This window comes from Herpailurus yagouaroundi, unplaced genomic scaffold (genome assembly GCF_014898765.1).
Source record: "Herpailurus yagouaroundi ecotype Mexico unplaced genomic scaffold, PumYag 77, whole genome shotgun sequence".
In the NCBI taxonomy this organism is placed as follows: domain Eukaryota; kingdom Metazoa; phylum Chordata; class Mammalia; order Carnivora; family Felidae; genus Herpailurus; species Herpailurus yagouaroundi.
The window spans coordinates 32,274,211-32,294,195 of record NW_024412388.1 but is presented as its reverse complement, the minus strand read 5'-3'; the positions used below and the strand labels follow the sequence as shown (position 1 = coordinate 32,294,195).

General features: G+C 59.1%; 1 protein-coding gene across 1 annotated transcript in view; it reads right to left on the bottom strand.

Moving 5' to 3' along the window:
* Nucleotides 1–19,979, bottom strand: part of FOXO6 (forkhead box O6) — a 21,524-nt gene extending 1,545 nt beyond the window's left edge. Inside the window, exons 1-2 of the mRNA XM_040455879.1 lie at nt 19,161–19,979; nt 4–691 (exon numbers count right to left, since the gene is read on the bottom strand). Of these exons, the coding sequence (XP_040311813.1) occupies nt 4–691; nt 19,161–19,574 (1,102 nt within the window). The 5' untranslated portion in view covers nt 19,575–19,979. The remainder of the gene's footprint in view (nt 1–3; nt 692–19,160) is intronic.
* Between the last annotated feature and the right edge of the window lie 6 nt (nt 19,980–19,985).

The following is a 19,985-nucleotide window of genomic DNA, read 5'->3' as shown; positions in this document are numbered from 1 at the left end:
GGCTGGGGGGGCGGCTGGGCGTGCCCAGCGCCGGAGGCCCGAAGCCCCCGCCCCCGCCGTAGGCGCCGCTCTTGCAGCCGCCAAAGTAGGCGGGCGTCCCCGCCCGGGCCCGCGGCCCGTACGCGTCCTGCGCGCCGTCCAGCAGGGCCTCGGGCAGCCCCGCGCCGCCCCCGTGCAGGCCCAGCGGGCCCCCCAGCTCGGCCAGGCGGGGCAGCTCCCCCGGGCAGCGCGCACCTAGCGCGGGCGACAGCGCGCTCGCCGGGCTCGGGTACATGAGCGGGGACGACGGCGCCAGGGCCTCCAGGGCCTCGTCGTCCTCCAATTCGGCCGCTTCCCCGAGCAGGGGTCTCCCGCCGCCGCGGAAGTCGGCCCACGCCTCGTAGTCATCGCTGGCGTGCGAGGCCGGGCTGGTGGCCCACTTGGCAGCGGCAGGCACGGGCCCCGGGGCTGGCGCGCCTGGGGGACTGTCATCGGGGCTTCGCTCAGGTGCCTGCAGCTGCTTCTTCTTGCTCGCCTTGCCCTTAATGCGCAGGAACTTGGCCCCGTTGTCCATGGACACGGCCCTCCGCCGCGGGGTCTTGCCTGTCTTTCCGCCCTCGGGGTTCAGCATCCACCAGGAGCTCTTGCCCGTGCCCTCGTTCTGCACGCGGATGAAACGGGTGTGCAGCGACAGGTTGTGCCGGATGGAGTTCTGTGGCCAGAGACAAGGACATGGGTGGGGGAGTGGGATGCAAGGAGACCATGGGAAAAGAGGAGGAAGTGATGGAAAAGAGGAGGGGGAGAAAATAGAAAAGCGAGAGAGGAAGTAGAAGGGCCAGAACGGGCAGTGGGAGCAAACAGAAATGAAGGGTGGATGGGGTCGGGGGTGGGGGTGGGGGTGGGGGTGGGGGGGTGTGTGTGGGAGAACAGGTGTAAGTACCAGGTTGGACAGGAATACCCACCTTTTCTACCCCAGAACCGCCCCCCTTCCACTGCCCAGAGGGTGGGGCTGGAGCTTTGGGCCTGGCCTTTTCCCAGGAGGCCTGGCCGAACCCTGAGGGCTACTCTCAAGGAGCTGAAGCAGGGCCCCCTCTCCCCAGCTTAGCCCCGCCCCGCCTGGGGCTAGCCAGGCTGCCAGGGCCCCCCAGCAGATTATGTAAGGGCTCATGCCTCCGCGGCTCATTTGTCTGCCCCCTCCCTTCCCAGCCTGGCATGGCGCCAGGAGCCCGAAAACCCAGGGCTCCAGAAATCAATCTCGCGGTGACTGATTAAGCCCTGTTTAGAACTAATTGCTCTTTCGTGTGTGGGGAGAATAAATTACCTGCTTTAATTTCGTGTCTTTAAAATGCAACTGCAGGTAGAGAAGACTGTTAACCCTTTGCTGGGAGGGCCTGGCCAGGGAAAGCAGAATACGCTGGGGGTCTCTAAGGTGGGTATGGGCCCGAAACTCTTCCAAAATTTCCCCCAACTCTTGTGAGCTCCTGTGAACCCTTAGAAGTCTTGGATCCCAGCAAGCTCCTCAGAGCACATCCATCAGCCCTGGGGACCTCAGAGCCCACCTCTACACAGTGCCCACCTTCAGGCCAGCCCAGCTTTCCAGCCCGCCCTCCCTTCCTGACCACCTGACGCACAGTAACTCTGCTCCCAAAAGCCCCTTCCTGGTGGAAGCTTCACAAAGTCCCCACGAATCAAGTGGCATAATCCCCGTTTATAACAAGAAGATCAAGGCTCAGAGAGTTGAAGTGGCTTGTCCAAGGCTACACAGCCCTTTTGGGTACCTCCCTGGGCTCTACCTCTGCCACCCTGCACACCCTCTCTTCTAAATTTCTGCTGTGCCAGCCTCTAGTGCTCCCTATGTCATGGCCCGCTTTTGCAAAGAAGGTGGGGAGGGGGCCACAGCTCCAATGACCTGGCTCCCCAGAGGCACTTGAAGGAGTAGAACTTATGCTGAGCCTGGGGGCCTACCACCTAGTGGCCTTGACCTCCGGATTCAGGCACTGCCGTGGAAACAGCATGGACTTGGCTATCAGAAGAGCTGGGCGGGATGCCTAGCTCTTTTCGGCCACCTAGCTATGTGACCATGGGCTACTGACTCAATCTCTATGAGCCTCAGGGCCTCAGTGAACTATTCTGGCAAAAATGGGCACCATTCAGTGACATGAAAGCTCGGAAAGCTGTAAAATCACTACCTGAGGTCATGTGTGTGGGTACCGATCGGTGAATGCACCAGGTGCTCGTAAACATTGGTTAAAGCCCTCACTCTGGCCAGAAGACCACACTGTTAGATCACCCAACAGACCTGCTCTGTCTCTACCTCCCTAATATCGTGTCCTGAGTATAACTGTGGTAGGCACCAACAAGTCTGGGAAGCTGGCATTACCCCATCTCACTGTACCAGGGAACAGAGGCCCAGAGGCATGATGTAATTTTGCCCAGGATCCCACAGGCAGCAATGCCAGGTACTACCCAGATCTAGCCAGTTCATGGGCCTAATCGTAATTCATTTTTCTGCCCAGCCCCATAACCACTGACGGGTGAGGGCCCTCCCTCCTGCCTCCTTCCCATCAGTCTCCCTAAGGAGGGAGTATATCACCCAGGATATATTTCCACTCTCACCCCAGTTCTAGGTACTGACCTGACCCCTCAAGCCCTGCCCCCCCCCCCCAACCCCAGCTCTCTATCGCTGGCACTTTCCGGTCGTGGGAGGTGACAACTCCAAGGCCCCTCTCAGCGTTGCCCTGCCTGGCTTCCCCTGGGGCCCTGAGAAGAGGGGAACTAGACCCCCAGGGAATGGTGCTCCCTTAAGTAGATACCCCCTTTCTACTCCTGCCCTTACACCTGGCTCCCTAGCCCCTCCTCCACACCTGTGTTCAGAGGCCTCAGGGGCCTCAGTTCTCCCCACGGGACTGTCTGGCTTACCAGAGGCTCCACCTCCTAGCCTCTCCAGCTGGAGGTTGGTCAGGGAACACAACTCTTTATCAATGATCAATGTCATTATGTGCCGGCCTGGTTCTGAGTGCTGGCGGCAGGAGAGAAGGAAGGACATTGCCAAGTGCTGGCACCTACTCAGTACCTGCTTGTTCAGCCCTAAGTGTTATAAGCACTTTATCTCACGTATTCTATCAAACTCCATCCAAGTCCGGGATTGTGATCCCTATCTCAAGATGAGGAAAGTAAGGCTCAGAGAGGCTAAGTAAGCTGCCAGTCACACAGTTCAAATGGCAGAGCCAGGTGTGGATTTCGGGTTAGTCTCACTTTGAGACTAAAGGCCATCACATTCCACCACGGGAGAGGGAAACAAGTCAGGGAATTTCCAAAGAATCTTAGGAAGCCAGTACTCTAGTGCTTCTCAAACTTTCCATGTAAACTATCCCTAGAAGCTGGCAGCAGGGGAGGACTGGGGGCACGTTGCAAGGTCAAAATTTCCTATTAAGCCTTGTGCTTCCATTTCTAGCATTCAGGGGGATTTTGCATTGTACTTCATAATGCATCTAAGTTCCGTGAATATAAAAATAATGTTTTAGATTATCTGTACCAAGAGCATATGCTCTGGGCCTATGAAGCTTTGCACCCTTCCCCACTCTGTTCTGTGCCTGGCCAGGTACCCCTGGGGGCTTGAGCTCCAGTCTGAAACCGTTGCTGGTCCAACCCAGAGAGAAGAAAGGACTTGCCCAAGGTTGCCCAGGACCCGGTCGCAGAACAGGGATTTGAGCACAGGCCTCCTGGCCCCCAGCATGGTGCTCTTTCCACTCCCCCAAGCCTCACCTGGGCAAGCCTGTCCTTCTCTCCGGGCCTGTTCCCCCACCTGGCCACCGATGAGCTGTGCCAACTGTCGACACTGCCAGTGCTTGAAATCATCCAGTCCAGAGGCTTTCAAACTTTTTTTTTCTTTTTTTGTAAGTAGGGGAACTCTGTTGGTATAGGGAATCTAATGCAAAACTGAGTGTTACACACTCAAGCCACCAGGGAGCGGGGATGGGCTGCCCGGAGCTAGGCCGGCTCAGCACCCCTGGCCCTCTCACCGAAAACCAGGCCCCTGTGGAGGGGATTCTGCAGGCCAGATGGGGCAGTTGAGGCCTAGAGGGCTGCCGTACCTCGCTCAAGGTCACCCAGGGAGGTGGCCCAGGGCTGGGCAAGGACTAGCCCTCAGACTGTGGAGCTGGGTACCAGGTGTGCACCAGGGCTGTGGCCCCTGAGGAAGTCCCAGTCCTGAAGCCCCGTCTGGCTCCTCAGGGCCCAGCCACCTGGTACCAGTCAGAGCTCTCAGCCGAGATCCAATGGCGAGCACAGATCACGACTCATCCACAAGGCCTCCTGGGAGGCCAGAGGCCACGGAGGAGGTGAGGGCGGCAGAGGAGGGAGGCGCCTCTGCCAGGCAGCAGTAACCAGGGCTCCCTCTTGGAGTCACCTAGCAACCCGCCACCACAGCCACAGCCCCGGCATGCCCGGGCTCCCCTGTGCCCAGAGCTGGGCCTGGCTTCTGGGGCCTTACACCTCCCGCACCTCCACGCAGGTCTGGGGCAGGTTAGCAGGAGGGAGGCCATCACGGGGCAGAGGGAAGGGACAGTGGGTTACATCCATGCCCATCCCACTCTCCCTCAGAGCCCGGGCTAGGGCGGCTGGCTGGTCCCCTGGGGTTTCACCCACCTGGGAGAGGAGGCTGATGCAGGGTAAAGTCCATGGCCTCTGGTGTTGGGTCTGGATTCCAGTTTGGGCTCCATGGCAGTGCAACTCTGGGGCAAGGTGCTTTGAACCTCTATTTCCTCAAACAGCAACCTGCTTGCACCCTAGCTTCCCTAAAGCCCTCCACCACCCAGCAGTCACAGTGATCCCTTATATAACTTGGATCACGTCCAGTGCTGCCCAGAGCCCTCTGATGGGGGGGGCCCCCCCCATCTCAGAGTAAAGAACAAAGGCCTTGCCATAACCCACCTTGACCTTGCCAAGACCTTCCGTGACCCCTCAGACTCCTCCCCTAACACTGTCCCGCTTGATCCCTCCCTCCTGTTCCCTGAACCTGCTAGGCACAATCCCACCCTGGGGCCTCTGTCTCAGGGGAAAACCGTTCACCCAGACGCCCACATCAATCTCTCCTCTCTTCCGACTCTGTGTTCAGATATCACCTTTTGCCGTGAGGCCCATCCTGACCACTCTTACCATTTGCTCCTCTTCCCTGCCATTTCTTGGCCCCCTTACCTGCTCTAAATTTTTCTAAAGCAATGGTCACTTTCTAAATTAATAATTTATATATATATATATATCTGTACATTAATAAGTTCATATACCAATCATATAAATGTATAATTTAGGGGCACCTGGGTGGCTCAGTCGGTTAAGCGTCCGACTTCGGCTCAGGTCATGACCTCACGGTTCATGGGTTCGAGCCCCATGTTGGGCTCTGTGCTGACAGCTCAGAGCCTGGAGCCTGCTTCGGATTCTGGGTCTCCCTCTCTCTCTCTCTGCTCCTCCCCTGCTTGTGCTCTCTCTCTCAACAATAAATAAATGTTTAAAAAAATTTTTTTAATGTATAATTTATACTCTGTACTATTTTTTTAATCTTTTTTACTTATTTTGAGAGAGAGAGAGAGAGATGCAGAGAGAGGGAGAGAAAGAATCCCAAGCAGGCTCTGCACTGTCAGTACACAGCCCGAAGGAGGGCTCGAACTCACAGACTGTGAGATCATGACCCGAGCTAAGATCAAGAGTTGGACGCTTAACCCACTGAGCCACCCAGGTGCCCCTGTACTTACTTATCGTCTGGTTCCCCTCACATTAGAATATAAGTTTCATGAGGGATTTTTGTCCATTTTTTACCATACCCCATGTGTTTGACACATACAGGCATTTCATAAATGTTCGTTGAACGAATGAGAGAGAGATAGTAAAGGGGGGTTAACACCGTGTTGCAGGCAGAACGAAAGGAAACTGCGCAGAGTAGCTGGCACATGAGAGGGGCTTCCCCAAACTGGGCTGAGAGAAGGGAGCACAGGACGAGAGACAAGCATGGGATGGAACAAGTCGGGAGCAATACGATCCAGAGGGAACTGCAGAGAAGGATAAGGGCTTCCAAGAGACTTGAAGAAGGCCTTGCAAGGTGAACGTGCGGCTGGCTGCCCTCCCCAGCCCCCATCCTGCTCCCTCCTGCTGCCCAGATAGACTGGAGTAATCCAGGGCTTGCTTGGGCCAAGGTTTCTCAGAGCCTGTCCCACCCGGGCCGGAAGACACTCCAGTGGGAAGAGAACAACCTTGTCCTTGCTGACGGTGCCTCCCTCACAGACAGGGTCTGATCCATTTGGTGGTGGCAGCTCATCTATCCAGCGGGACACCCTCATCTGTTCCCAGGACACCCTTCGCCCACGAGCAGTAATGCATTCATCTGACGGCACAACCCCATTTATCCAGCACACCAGTCCCATTTATCCAGCGAGTACAACCTCATTTGCTAACAGCACTCCATTCACCTGACGGGCCCCCTCATTTATCCAGCGGGACACCCTCATTTATCCTCCAAGTCGGAGTCTCTCCTTCTGCCTGTGGTGGGCTGTGTTCTCTGACGGTGCAACCCGACTGGCCCAGCAGGACGTCATCTCTCCTACAAGTACTCTTCATCCCCTGACAGTACAACCTCATTTATCTAATAATGCAGCCTCACCTTGCCTCCAAGTACCACCTCATTCCCTGACAGTACAACCTCGTTTATCTTCCACTACAACCTCATTTCTCCTCCCAGTACAGCTCCATTCTCTGATAGCTCACCCCATCCGTTGTTCCTCCTCCAAGCCAGAGCCTGCCAGAGCCCCAGGACGGTGGCGGGGGGGGGGGGGGGGAGAATGTGGCAATGTCCCTGTCCCCTGCCTACAGAGGGCTGCCTGGTGCTATGACTATGTCCGATCTCCACCGGCCCTACAGGGCCCGCAGACCTTGAGTCCTAGGTTGCTCTGCCCAGCCACTTTCCATTTAGCCCCTCTCGGGCTAAAAAGGGCCCACAGGATTGACTTCCTCCAGCTCTCCAGTAGAGAAAAGATCCCACCCGATTTGATTTGTAGCTTTTGCTGATTTCTGCGGCATGGATACTCCCATCGCAGCCAACTTTAAGCTGCCAGCATGATATCACTGACTATAGAACTGGGAAAAGTGTGCAGGACTGGCTCTTATGAGCCCATGCAAGCCAGCTCTAGCACACCACTGACACGTGCTTCAAATACCAAGGCAGGAGAAGGGCATTACCATTACCTACCACGTGCCAGACCCAGGCTGGCTTCTTTAGATACATTTCTTCTTTCAAGCCTGATAACCACTCTGCCAGTAGGTACCGCTATGTTACAAAGTGGGGAAACTGCGCTCAGGAGGGTTAAGGGCTCAATGACTCCTGGGGCCACAAAACTGAGAAGTTATGGAGCCAGGTCTGGGTCTCAGGGCTGTTGGATTCCAAAGCCAGGGCTCTTCCCATGCCCTCCCCCCATGTGGCAGGGACACTGTCCTGCTGCCCACCCCAATGGCCATCCCCGCTTTGGTTCTCAAGCCCAAGCTTCCTGGATTTCGTCAGGCAGGAGACCCAAGTCTTATGTCCCCCACCCACCATGAGTCCCATGCTACCTCCTGGCCTTCCTGACATCTGGGCAATGCCAGGACCCTCCCGGGTTTAGTCTTAGGTCTCATGTCCATCCGTCCAATCCCAAAGCCAGGTCTGGACATCTCTCCAGGTTTCATCACTGTCCCAGCTTTAGCTCAGCCCTTCGCTCAGGAAGCGGACCTTGCCTACCCAATGGTGATGACCATCCAGCTCCAGCTCCAGCTCCTCCCTTGAGTGCCTCCCTGGGGCCGTGTGAGTTCTCTGGCCCCCTCCATGACTCACATTTGCCCTCCCCCTCCTTCCTGCATGAAGAAAGGTGGGGAGCAGAGTGGGAATCCCAACTTCATTCATGGGACCTTGGGCCTCCCCTATAAAAGAGGGTAACAATCGTGATATTCACAGGGAGGGCTGGGACCTGGATGAGAACCTATCTGTCAAGAATCTCATCCCCTCCCTGACTCAGAGCCCTAGGAGCAGCCCCCGTCCCAACCTTTATCCCACACCCCACTCCGGGGCCCCAGGCTGGCCAGCAACACACGCCTGTCTTGGAGTCACAGTCTCTCTGAGGGTCACTTGCTCTGCCACCTGGGCTAAAGCTGGGGTTGTTTGGCGTGGACAGGCTTCCCCGCTGAATGGGATGACTTAGAGAGGCCTGAGGCCGTGTGCAAATCCTCAGTAGCAGGGTCTGTAGCGAAGGAGGGCAGGTGGCGGGGGCATCAGGGCTACAGGTGTCAACAGGTGGGTGCTTGGGCTTGGGGTCAGCGGTGGAACAGCAGTGGGAAGCCAGGGGCCAGGAGGAGCAAAATGTCGAACGCAAGGCATGAGGTCCCAAGACATCCCCCACGCCTACCCCAGAGATAGCGGAGCCCATACGCCAAGCCCGGTACAAGCAAACCAGCAGCAGAAGTCGAGGCCCACCTCTACCCAAAAGCCCATGGCTTCTCATCACTTGTGGGCTTGGGTCCAACTCCAGACTGACATACACGGGCCCTCTGAGGCTCTCCCGCCTCACCACCCGCATTCCCTTCAGCCCCCCTGGGCCCCAGCCCCCCTGGAGGTCTGACACCGCCATGTCTCTGCACACTCCTGTTCCCTCTGTCCCTCCTTCTGTCTCTGCTGGGCTGGTTCCTGCTGCTCCGCCAAGGCAAGCTCTGTGACATCTTTCCCGTTCCCTCTGCAAGTCCCAAAGGTAGCCGCTCCTACCTCAGCGCCACTGCAGAGAAACAGAACTACGAACAGAGTGCGAGTGTGTATGAGTTGGCCTCGCTACTTGAACTTTGCGGAGCAACCCCTGGCTCATAGCAAGTCAACACACAGGACGGAGCTCTCAGCGGCTGTGAACCGCTCAGACCTGGCAATTCTGTGCTGTTGCTGTTCAGCAAAACCTCAGGCCAGAGCTCCAGGCCTTGCCTCCTCCTCCTCACCCCTGCTTTCCCCGCCAGCTCTAGCTGCCTCTGCCCCCTCCCTGCTCTTCCTCAGCGCTTCCAGGACCCTCGGGAGAACTTAGCAAAGTAAGGGAGGAGAGAAACCACCATTTACTGAACATTCATCGTGTGCTACGCGCCATGCTGCCACAACGCTTAAAATCTTACTGTCTTTTTAACAAGCCTCTGTGTTGGTTCAGTGTGCCTAGTTCACAGATGAGAAACTGAGGCTTCGAGGGACACCTGGAGCTGCCCAAGGTCACATGGTATAAGTGATGCTGCAGGAATTCACACCCAGGGCCCCTGTTCTTCCTCCCACCCTGAGATGCCTCTAAGGAGGCGCCCAGGCCAGGTAGAAGCTCCCAGGTGGGCCTGGGGTAGGAGTGGGAGGGAGGGGGTTGCTGTCCATGCTGGCTCATCAACTCCTCCGCAGACTCTTGCCTCCCTCGTCCAAGACTGATGGGGATCCCTAGATGCAAAGCCATTCAGGCCTCTCCCTATCTCTCCTCAATCTGAGCCCTGTCCCCTCTGTAGGCAGCACCTCCCTACAGCCCTGCCCCAGGCCCTGGGAGCAGCTGCAGTGACCTCACCCAGCCCTGCCCTGGGCCCAGCTCTGGGGAGGGCCCAGCAGCTGTGCCCCAGCCCTGTAGGCTGGCTCCTAGGGGGGAAAGAGGAAGAGTGGGCACAGCGCCAAGAGAACCATCTGCTCTCCCAGGGGCACGGCCACCCGCACAGACACTGGCCTCTCCCCCAGGGGCTGCCCTTGGCCCTCTGTCCCCATGCCAAGGGGCTCCAGGAGCCCAAGGCAGCCCACCCAGACAGGGGCACCAGCCCTCATCTGCCATCTGTCTTTTGGATACTGAGAGGTCTTTGCGGGACACGTTGGAGCATGAACGTCCGCTGGAAAATGAACAAGTGCCCAGGGTAAGCTCTGGGTGTAGAGGCCAGAGGCCAGGGCTGGGTGTGCTGAGGGCTGCATGCCCCAGCCCCAGCCTAGCTGGGCTAAGAGCCTGAGATCCCCTGGGGGGAGGGGGCCTCCTCCATCCCCTCACATCTGCTCTGCTGGCAGGTGCCTCTGGCAGAGGGCAAGCCCCCTTCCCCCACAGCCCCAGCTCAGGTTACAGAGAAGGCAAGGCCAGCAGAGGACAGGGGGAGGGGACAGACGGGGTGGAGGAGGCAACACAGCATCCCAGAGTGTTGGGGGAGGGGAGTTCGGATCTCTGGATGGGAGAGAGCCAGAGAGCCAGAGAGGGAAGGGCCATGCCCAAGGTCACACAGCCTCCCCAGTGGGCAAAGAGAAGCCCGTGTCCAGGGGCAGGCAGCCCTGGGTTCAAGGGTGACCTTGAGCAAACCACTGCCTTCATCTGTGAAAATACAGAGCCTAAAACCTGCCTGCTTCCCTCCCAAGCCCTGAGGAAAGCTCTGCAGGCCAGAAAGCAGTGGGTCAAGTGGGGGCAGGTTGAAGCTTATCCTGAATAGCCGACACCTCCGGACAGAAAGGGAGGCATCAGAGGAAGGACCACTGGCCCCCAGCACACACATACACTCGCACAAGTCAGTGTCTCTCAAGGATCAGGGCCCAGGATCCCCGCCCTACACAGCAGTGGGGAAGGGATTCCTTTCCTTTCTCAGAGCAACGTATAGCAGTAATGACATCTGCTCGGGCATAAGTCCTATCATTATCCCACTTTGTAGAAGAGAAAACTGAGGCTCAGTTGCCCAAGGCCACCCAGGGCCAGGTTCCGCTCCTGCCCACTGCCTCCAAGACTCCTATAAGCACACCACCCTGTCTCACTTCTAAGATCCTTAAGGGACCTCAGGCCTGCTTCTTGGATTCTTTGGGCCTCTACCGTCTCAGGCTCATCTTCTCCCCTGGACCCCAGTACCAGGCCCACACTGGGTGCCCAAGCCAGTCTTTCCCCCTGTCCACGCCATCCTCGAATGATCTCTCTGCCTGTATCACTCCCCAGCGTGGAGTGCCAGCTCCCTGGCTTGATATTCAAGACTGCTCTCCTTTAGAGCCCGGCTTGCTTCCCTAGCTTTGAGTCCTGCTGTGCTCTGACCAACAGAACTGGACCCCATGGGGCTCCTAAAGGAGGGTTTGACCTCCTTTGTCTGGTTCCCCAGACATTATCTGGTATTCTCCGAATACCCAGGGCTCATTATGTGGCCTTCCCTCATGACCCTGAGCCATCTTTATCCTGAATCAAATTCTGGAGTCCTCATCTTACCTCCCCAGTTTGACCTGTGGGCCACTCAAGGTCAGGGAGCCAGTCTGGTTCCTCTGAGCAGCACTGTCTTGGGTGGCTTACACCTGTAGTTAAGGTGAATGGAGGAAGCTGTCAGCAGCCTTGGGCTTGCAAATGGCGTGGGGAGTGGGGAGAAAACACCACATTGGGCAGCTCGGGGCTTGCCCTCAGGGAGCTCTGTCTGAGAAAGGGAGCCAGGTACCCCTGGAGTCATCCCCCAGGGAGGGCGTGATCAGCTTGGACAGGCCTGGCCAGCACTCTGGGCTAGGGAGATGTTAGCCCTGGGGAATTTCATTTCTGACGCTTACAGCAGGATACAGTGAAAGCCACCTTCTTTCTCTAGACTTAGTTTCCTCCTCTGCAAAACCGGTAGAGTCACAGTACCAGCTTCACAGGGTGCTGTGAGAAGTAGACGAAAGCATGTGTAATGGCACATGGCGGTTGAATCCCCGGCTAGAATAGTTCAGTGTGGCTAATTCGAGGGTCAGAAGGTGGGAGGTCGGAGTGATGTGGCTGGAGAGACTGACTGGGACCAGGGGGCCAAGGCCTTGAGTGTCATGCTAAGGCCCCTGTACTGGACCCTGTGGGAACAACCCGGCACTGTACACATAGGGAGCTATCAGAAAACAGGGGCTGTGACTTTCAGCTCCTCACTGGTCCAGTTCCAGAGGCTTGCTGAGAATTTACACCAACATGCATCCTCCCTCCTGTAGCCAAAGGCTCCCAGTGGCACAGGGTGTCAGCCCCGGCTGCTAGTTTCATCCTCTCCAGCTGTGTCTATGCAGTGTGATTCCTTAGCGAGGGGGAAGGTGTCGGGGCTGTGGAGTCAGTCCCTTGGACCTGACTGCATGGCTTTCAATTCTCTGGAGGAAACAAAAAAGCGAGGAGAGGAGGGGGCTTCACCTGGGCCGCCTGCTTGGAGAAGAAGCTGGTCTACACTGGGAGCAGAAGGGAGGTACAAGCAGGAGCTCGGGACACTACCACCTGAGGCACTGGCTCAGGATCTGGTCCGTCACTAGACAGACCTGTTAGAATCAGAGCCACTGAACTAGGACTAGAAACCTGTATTATTTATTTAAAAACTTCCAGGTGACTCGGATGATCAACCACGTTTGCCAACAATGAAGGATTTAAGGTAGGAATTCTCAGAGAGATGTAGTGGGTTCCAGAATCACCTGAGAGGTGGGCCTGTATTCAATCCACCCAAGCACCCAGCCTAGTTTCTGAAGGGTGTCACAAGGGATCAGTCCATGAGTCAGTAGCTCCCTCGATGAGCATTTGACAACGGCAGCAGGTATGGGGTGTGAAAGTGGCAAATGCAAAGGTGTCCTGAGATCGTAGGCAGCAGGGAAAGCAGGAGGGCGGGCAGGGCCTGGCCAAGGCCAGCTGAGGGCCCAGGGGTCCAAACAGAGCAGTTTGAGCTTGGTTGGCTCGCAGGGGAACTGAGGAGCCCCAGAGGGTTCTGGAGCATGAGTGAGCCTCGGGGCACAGGAGCACTAGGGTGTGTGGGGCTGAGGCTGCACAACACAAGGGGGAACACAGACAGGTCTGTGTCTAAATCCAGGCTCGGCCTCATCCCAGCTATGCTGCCCTGGCCAAGTGACTTCACCTTTCTTGGCCTCCATTTCCTCAACTGCAAAATGGGGCTATTAACACATATCTGGCAGGATCCAGAGACAATATAAAAAGAGAATGTATGCGAAGTGCCCAACTGCCTAGCACCCAGACGTTAATTCTTGTTCCCCTTCCCACAAGAGGCACCCCTCTTTAGAGACCAGAAAGGTTTCTCTGCAAAGAGGGAGGCCCCAGGGGGAGGCTGTGGGAGGCCCCTCCCCCACACGCCACCTGGCCCCCCTCCCACCTCCACATATGGGTTGGGGGGTGGGGAGAGGCAGCAAACAGCCAAACCCTCCCAAACAGGAGTTGGTTTCCATGGTAACCAGGGTGCCAGGAGGAAGGGGGGCGCTCCAGATCCAGCTGTCCCCCTGAGCACCCTACCCAGGGCCCAGAGCCTTAGCTAATGCCCACCCAGCACCCTGCACCCCCCATCTGTCTGCTCCGGGAGCCCGCTGAGACTGCCATGAGCACTCCGTTCATTGTGTCCAATGTTTGCCACCTGGGTACTGCCAGGGGCAGGGGAGGCATCCCCAAGCAGGAATCCCAAGTTCAAGTCCATCCACACCTGTAATCAATCATATGCTTGCACCCATGAGAAATCCTATCAGTGCTTTGTGCCCTGGGTCCCAACTAACCCCTCATGGCTCCTAGAACCCAACTGTGTCAGTTGCAGCCTGAAAGAACCAGGGATCCAGTTAAGGCCCTTTGGACACGCAAGAGAACACCAAGGACCAGAATGGGGAAGAGCTTTGCTCCAGCTCACTCACACACTGGATCACATTCCCTCACGGGTGCTCTGTGGATGCTCTGTCCACCCCTCAGCAGTTCCGACTCCACAGCTCCAGCTGACCCCAAGCAGCTGAACTAATATACCAGGACACAAGTGATGCTCCAGGGGGTTGGACCACTGCCAGGGAGAAGGAAGGAAGTGCTAACAACTTTAAGACCTGTCTTGCAATACAATGGGCAGTCCCAGAGGGCAGCCACTCAGTCACCAGGGGTGTGTGAGAAGGGGACGGAGCTGGCTTGGAAAGTAGTGTTGGGTTCCATGACTCCCCACCTTCCCTAGAGACCTGAAGTCTGATTTGGAGGTGGAAGGGGGGGGGCATGCGTACCCACCCCCAAGCTGGGAGGCAAGCCCATAGGCTGCAAATAGGGAGGGACTGCTGGTGAGCCTCCCACAGGTAAGGGAGACAGTGAGGTGAGGAGGGGGCTCCCCTGCTATAGCCAGTACGTCCTATCCCAGAAACTCATATCCACACCTAGCTCATGACCACCCACCCCCACTCCTCGGAGGACCCAGACAGAGGGGGGTTCCACAACCCCCAGGACCCTGTGCGGTGGCCACTACCAACTGCTGCTCAAAGACATGACTGTGGATTGCCCGGAACGAGCCTGCACCCTTTCAAGATCCAAACACGAGCCCCCTCCTCCAGCCCCAATGGCACAGAAAAGGCTTGAGTTTGGGGGTCAGAAAGGGGTTCAATTCCCAGGCCAGACACTTCCTAGGGACGTGACCCCAGGGCAAGTCACTTCTCCCCCTGGGATACAGGGATGCTAGTGCCTCTGGAAACATGGTGGCCAGAATGTGAACGGATCTGCGCTGGACTAGGGGGCGCCTCTTTCCTGGCCCTCTCAGTCCGCCCGTCTCTGGCAGAGGCCCCCAACTCCAGTCAGTCCCCAAGCTGGAGTCCTCAGGGTGTGTGCAGAGAGGGGGGCCCCAACCCGCAGAAAGTGGGGGCTGGGGGGGGGGCGCTGAACTTTCGAACCCGCAAACCCCCCGCGCCGTTCATTACCTTAACACGAGTTAAAAATAACCGTCTCATCTCTTTAAATTAGTCTGTCTGCAATTACCGCCTGGCACGGCGCTGCCCGCCATCGTCCCGCTGGAGCGGCGCCAGGTGGCAGGCGGGGCCCTCACCCTGTCTGTCCGTCTGTCTGTCTGTCTGTCTCCGCGTCCCCGCTTCTCCCCGCGGCAACCCAGGGGGCCTCCCCGCAACCCAGACTCCAGAGCTCCCCAAGTTGCGCAGGGAGGGGGCTGGGCCCAGGGGCTGGCGGGGAGCGAGGGGGCCGGCGGGGAGCAGAGGACTGGGGTGGGGGCTCCGGAGCCGGGCGGCGGGGGAGGGGCGCCGGGAGGCCCGGGAAGCCGGAAGGGCCCGCAGCGCGCCAGCGCTCGTGGGTGGGTGTGAGCAGGTGGCCGTGGGAGTCTGCCGGGCGTGCCAGCAACTGTGCCAGGAGCGGCTGGCACGGGCTCGTGCCCAGGAGGCGGGCAGCTGCCAGCCCCCAGCTCGTGCAGTGCGGGGGGTGAGGACACCCCCCAACCGGGGCTCACACCGCCTCCTCCCGCACCCCCACCAGCCCTTGGGGCTGGGGATCCCCGGAGGACAAAGAAGGAGGAGGGAGCCCTGCTGGAGCAAGCTGGAAGGAGGCGAGAAGCGGGAGCCCTCTGCACTCACAACTACTGCTCAGCCTGGCTGTAACAGGACCCCTCTCCCAGAGGTCTCTCCATCGGTCCCTCCTTCCACCCCACCTAAGACCTACTGGCCAGCCTCGGCCAGATGGGGGTAGCACCACCCCTCAAGACCCCATCCCCCAACCACAGGGCAGCTCCAGGCCCTGAGGGAAAAAGGAAGTCCCCATCCACTGTGCTCCTCCCCCATCAAGCCTGGGGACTGGAATGGGAGGGACCCAGGCCTGGCCTGGGAGCTCTCAGGGGAGCTGGCAGCCAGGAAACACAAAAGCAGGAAGAACAACTCCAGGGGCCGCTAAATGGAAGGAGCACCAGGACCCATACCAGCCTGGAAGGCTTCCTGGAGGAGTTGTGCACCAGGGAAGATGGGGCTGGGGCATCCGAGAAGTGGGAGGCTCTAGCCGGTTGTCGGACAAACACACTTCTAGGACACTGCAGAGGGAGGAGGACCTCCTGTTCAAGCCCTCACCCAGGGCCTGGAGACCCTCCACCCTGAGGGAAACACTATCAGCCTCTTCGGGGGGGGGGGGGTCTCCAGCACCAAGCCGAGCCTCTCTGCAGGCTTCAGCTTGTTGGGGGTCCTGGCACCTGCTGCTGATCTTGCCTCCTCCTGTTTCTATCCTCAGCACCTTTGACTACCTCCCCACATCAGAGGTGGGACCACAGGGCAAAGGCCAAGCATGTGGGCCCTTCCTGATCTGGCCCACTCCGCCTTTCCTGTGCCACCTTCCATCCATCCCTAGGAGCTACTGGTTCCGGCCTGGCCCGCCCAATGGTCTAGTACAGTTCTACCTCCTTGCCTTTGCGTATGCAGTCAACATCCCTGGAGAGACTTTCTCCCAAATTCTGCCCCCCAATGAAGACAGCCCGGATCAAGTACCACCTTCTCTGTGAGGGTTTGCCTGGGCTCCCAGGGGGTCTAACCTGCCCTCCCTGCACCCCTGCCCCCATCCCCAGCCCTTCCTGCCTGTAAAATACACAGCCTGGGTGTGGAGCCCTGATGCATCCTGAAGGCAGGCCCGACGCCTTCCCCTTTGGTCCCCCATCCTCCATCTAATACAGGGTTTGGTACACCCCAAGGATTCAGGTGCAACACCTATGTGGGGGAGGGGAGGGAGGAAGGAACAATGGGCCCCAGCCCCAGGCCTGGCACCTGAGGTGTACAGAAGCCTTGCTAAGCACAGACTGGCCCCAGGAGCTGGGGATTATCCCTCCACTGGGTTCCTGGAGGGACTGAATGGGAATGGGGTGGGGTGGGGTGGGGAGCAGGAATGAGAGGAGGAAAAGGATGGGGGGTGGGGCAGAATGAGGGCAGCCACTGAGGGAATGAGATGGGAAAGGCCAGAGGCCCCCCTGAACAGCCCTCATCCAGTGCCTGGGTGGTCTCGGCCAGGGCCTGGGTCACAAGCCCAAGCCTCAGGCTCCCTCTCCCATGCCCCAGCTCAGGACCCGCCTGCCAGGGCTCCTTCCTTCCTGAGCCAGGTGCAGGGAGGACCAGTGTGTCCCCAGCACCGTGGTGCAGTGGTAACCACTTCCAGTGGGTAGGCAGGAGACCTGGGCCGTCATCCAAGGCCTGCCGCTCACCAGCGACCTAAGGAGTTCCGTCCCCTTCCGGGGCCTCAGTCACACCGCCTGAGAAATGAACTCATGCGACTATGTTATATCTCCAAGCACATTCCCAGTCCCATTCTAGGATTTAGACCTGCCCCTGTTCAAAAGCCATCTGGGTCCCCCTCCCACACCCAGTGCCAGCAGGACACTATTCCAGAGACTCTATGGGGCCTCGGAGGGAGACACACCTGGATTGGAGTCCAGCTTTCCCATCTACCGACTGTGTGACCTTGGGCAGTTCACTCCTCCACTCTGCGCCTCAGCGCCCAGCTCTGTAAATGGTGACAGTAAAACCCACCTCAGGGACTGCTGAGGGCATTAAAGGAGACACCGGACACGATGCCCGGAGGTGCCTGGCACGGGGCTTGACCCCGAGACCCTGCATGAACTGCAGCTCTCCCCCAGCATCCAGCCCCATGTCTCCTCTTGCCAGCGTCCCCCACCAGCCCTCATCCATCAAGCTCAAGCGGAGTTCCACCTCCTACAAGAAGCCCTCCTAGCTTACTCTGGCCCACAGTACCCTCCCCAGCCTCAGTATCTTCTGCACCAGCCACCCATTTCCTCACACTCTCACCAGATAAGCACTGACGGCTCCCCAGTGCCAGGCTCTACGCTGGCTGCTGTGGGCACAGAGATTGCTCCCACACTGCCACTGTCTTCTAAAGGGGGTGTGGGGAAGGGAAATGAAACAAGACACAAAAGACTGAGCCCTGTGACAGGCGGGGAGAGGGCCAGAGAAGAGGGAGTCCTTAGCTAGCTAAAAGGGGTCAGGGAAGGCTTCCTGGAAGAGGCATCCAAACGCTATGCTCTTGAGGACAGGAAATCTACAGGGAGAAGTGAACAGTGGGACAATGCATGGGGACAGGGAGGGAGGTGGGAGCAAAGCTGCAAAACCCAAAAGCAGTGCCCACTTAGGAGGAATAAGTGTTCTGGTGGGGTCTGAGACCAAGGGGACTGGAGAGAGGGTGTGGAGGGAGACTCACGTGAGTGCCTCCAACCTGTGCCTCTACCCCCATCGTGGTCAGAGAGAGACAGAGAAGCAGCCAGCAAGAAGCCTGAGAGTCACGCGCCCCCAGGTCAGAGCACTGTGGCCCCTACGAGGCAGCCACTGGGCAACCAGAGCTGTCCACGTCCACAGGCCTCCTCCTCCTCCTCTGGCACACCTCCTTCCCCTGACCCTGTCTGCAGCCACCACTAGGCACAGCTCCCTCCCTCCATCTAGGCAAGCCCCCCTTGCAGAGACCCCTCTCCCACAGGAGGCCTAACAGCTCAGAGGCCTTAGGCACAGCCCCTACAACCTCCTCCTTCTGCAAAGGCACCAACTATCCCCATTCCTGGACAAGACGGCCAGAGGAGGGTCTGGAGGCCACAATCCAGTCAAGCCCTTGTCCTCTCCCAAGATGGCTCCCCCCTTTCCACTGGATGGCACGGAGGCCTTCCTGGGGTGCCCCTGCCCCTGCCCCTCCCCTCCCCTCCCCTCCCCTCCCAATCCATCTGGGCTGGGAAAGCCAGGAGAGTGGAAGACAGCCTGGGGTGGGCAGGGACAGATCCCCAGTCCTCAATACCCTGCCCTCACACCAGCAGAGGTCATCACCATGCTGACCCAGGCAAGGGGGAAGAAGAGCTGCCCCGTGGAGAGGTCAGATCCCAGCTCACCTGACCAGCTCCCCACCCCAGGCTGGCTGGTGCCCTAGGGTGAACTCCTGACACCACAGGAAGAACTGTGGGCTCAGGGTGGCACTCCTTCCTTACCCTGGAGCCAGCTCCAGGGAGGACAGTGGGAAAGATTTGGGGGGAAAGCAAGGGCTGGCCCCAAATCATTATTCCGGCTCTTTTAAGGAGGGTGTCTGGGTGGAGAGGGTAAAACAAGAGTAACACACAAAGCAAACTCGTGGGGGTGAAGAGGGGGCCCCCTAATACCCGAGGCCTGGAAACGGGTTCCTCTGCTCTGCTGCCAAGGATGGGGTGGGGGTGTCCCTCGGGGGTGCTTCAAAGTAGCAGTCCCTTGTCACCTCACCAGACCTCCCACCCTGCATGGAGAGCACGCACACAGCTGCTCCCAGCACGCCCCCGCCTGTCTGCCGGCCAGCCCCACTCCCCGGGCACACACTCCGTGACCCCAAGGGGTGCCCCGGGGCCTCCCTCCCGACGGCTCACTGGGAATCCGGACGCACCTAGCGGCCCCTGGAATCCCCAGCCGGCGACCCCAGCCCCCCTCCCCAGCCGGACGCTCCCACCTTCCAGCCCGCCGAGCTGTTGCTGTCGCCTTTATCCTTGAAGTAGGGCACGTAACGGACCATCCAGTCGTAGATCTGCGAGAGCGTGAGTCGCTTGTCCGGGGCGCTCTCGATGGCTTTGGTGATGAGGTCGGCGTAGGACAGGTTCCCCCACGCGTTCCGCCGGGAGCTCTTCGCTTTCCGCAGCGGTCCGACCTCCGCGCCCAGCGGCGGCGCTGGGGCCATCGCCGGGGCCGTAGCCCGGCGCTCCGGCCCGCAGTCCTCGGCGCCCTCAGACACCCCTGAACCCAGCGCTCCGTCCTCGTCGCCGGCCAAGTCGGGCTGCGGCAGGGGCCAGGTACACGAGCGCGGCCGGCTCTGCGGCGCGAAGTCCGGGTCCACGTCCACCTGATGCGCTCGCAGCTTAGCAGCCATGGTCCCGCCCGGCTCGGGCGAGGAAGGGAGGGAGACTCCGCGGAGGGTGGGCGGGCGGCTCCGGGATCTGCGCGCCCCGGGGAGGCCCGCGGGAGGGGTCCCTGGCGGCGCCGGCTCAACCGCGGGGCGCCATGGGCCGGGGCGCGGAGACAGGGGGCTGGACACGCTGGGAATCCCGAAGAGAGGGAAAGATGGGGGCAGCGAGGGAGCGGCGGCCCCGGAGCCCAGCGGGCACACACCTCGCCCAGCCCCGCTTCTAGCACCTGCCGCCTGCTTGCGCCTGCAGCCACCACCGCCACCGTCGCTGCCGCCGCTCCCCCGGCGCCGGCCCCGCACGCGGGCCCCGCTCTCCCGGGACGAGGCCGGATTGCACCATGCCGGAGCCCGAGCCTGTGCCGGAGCCCGCGCCGC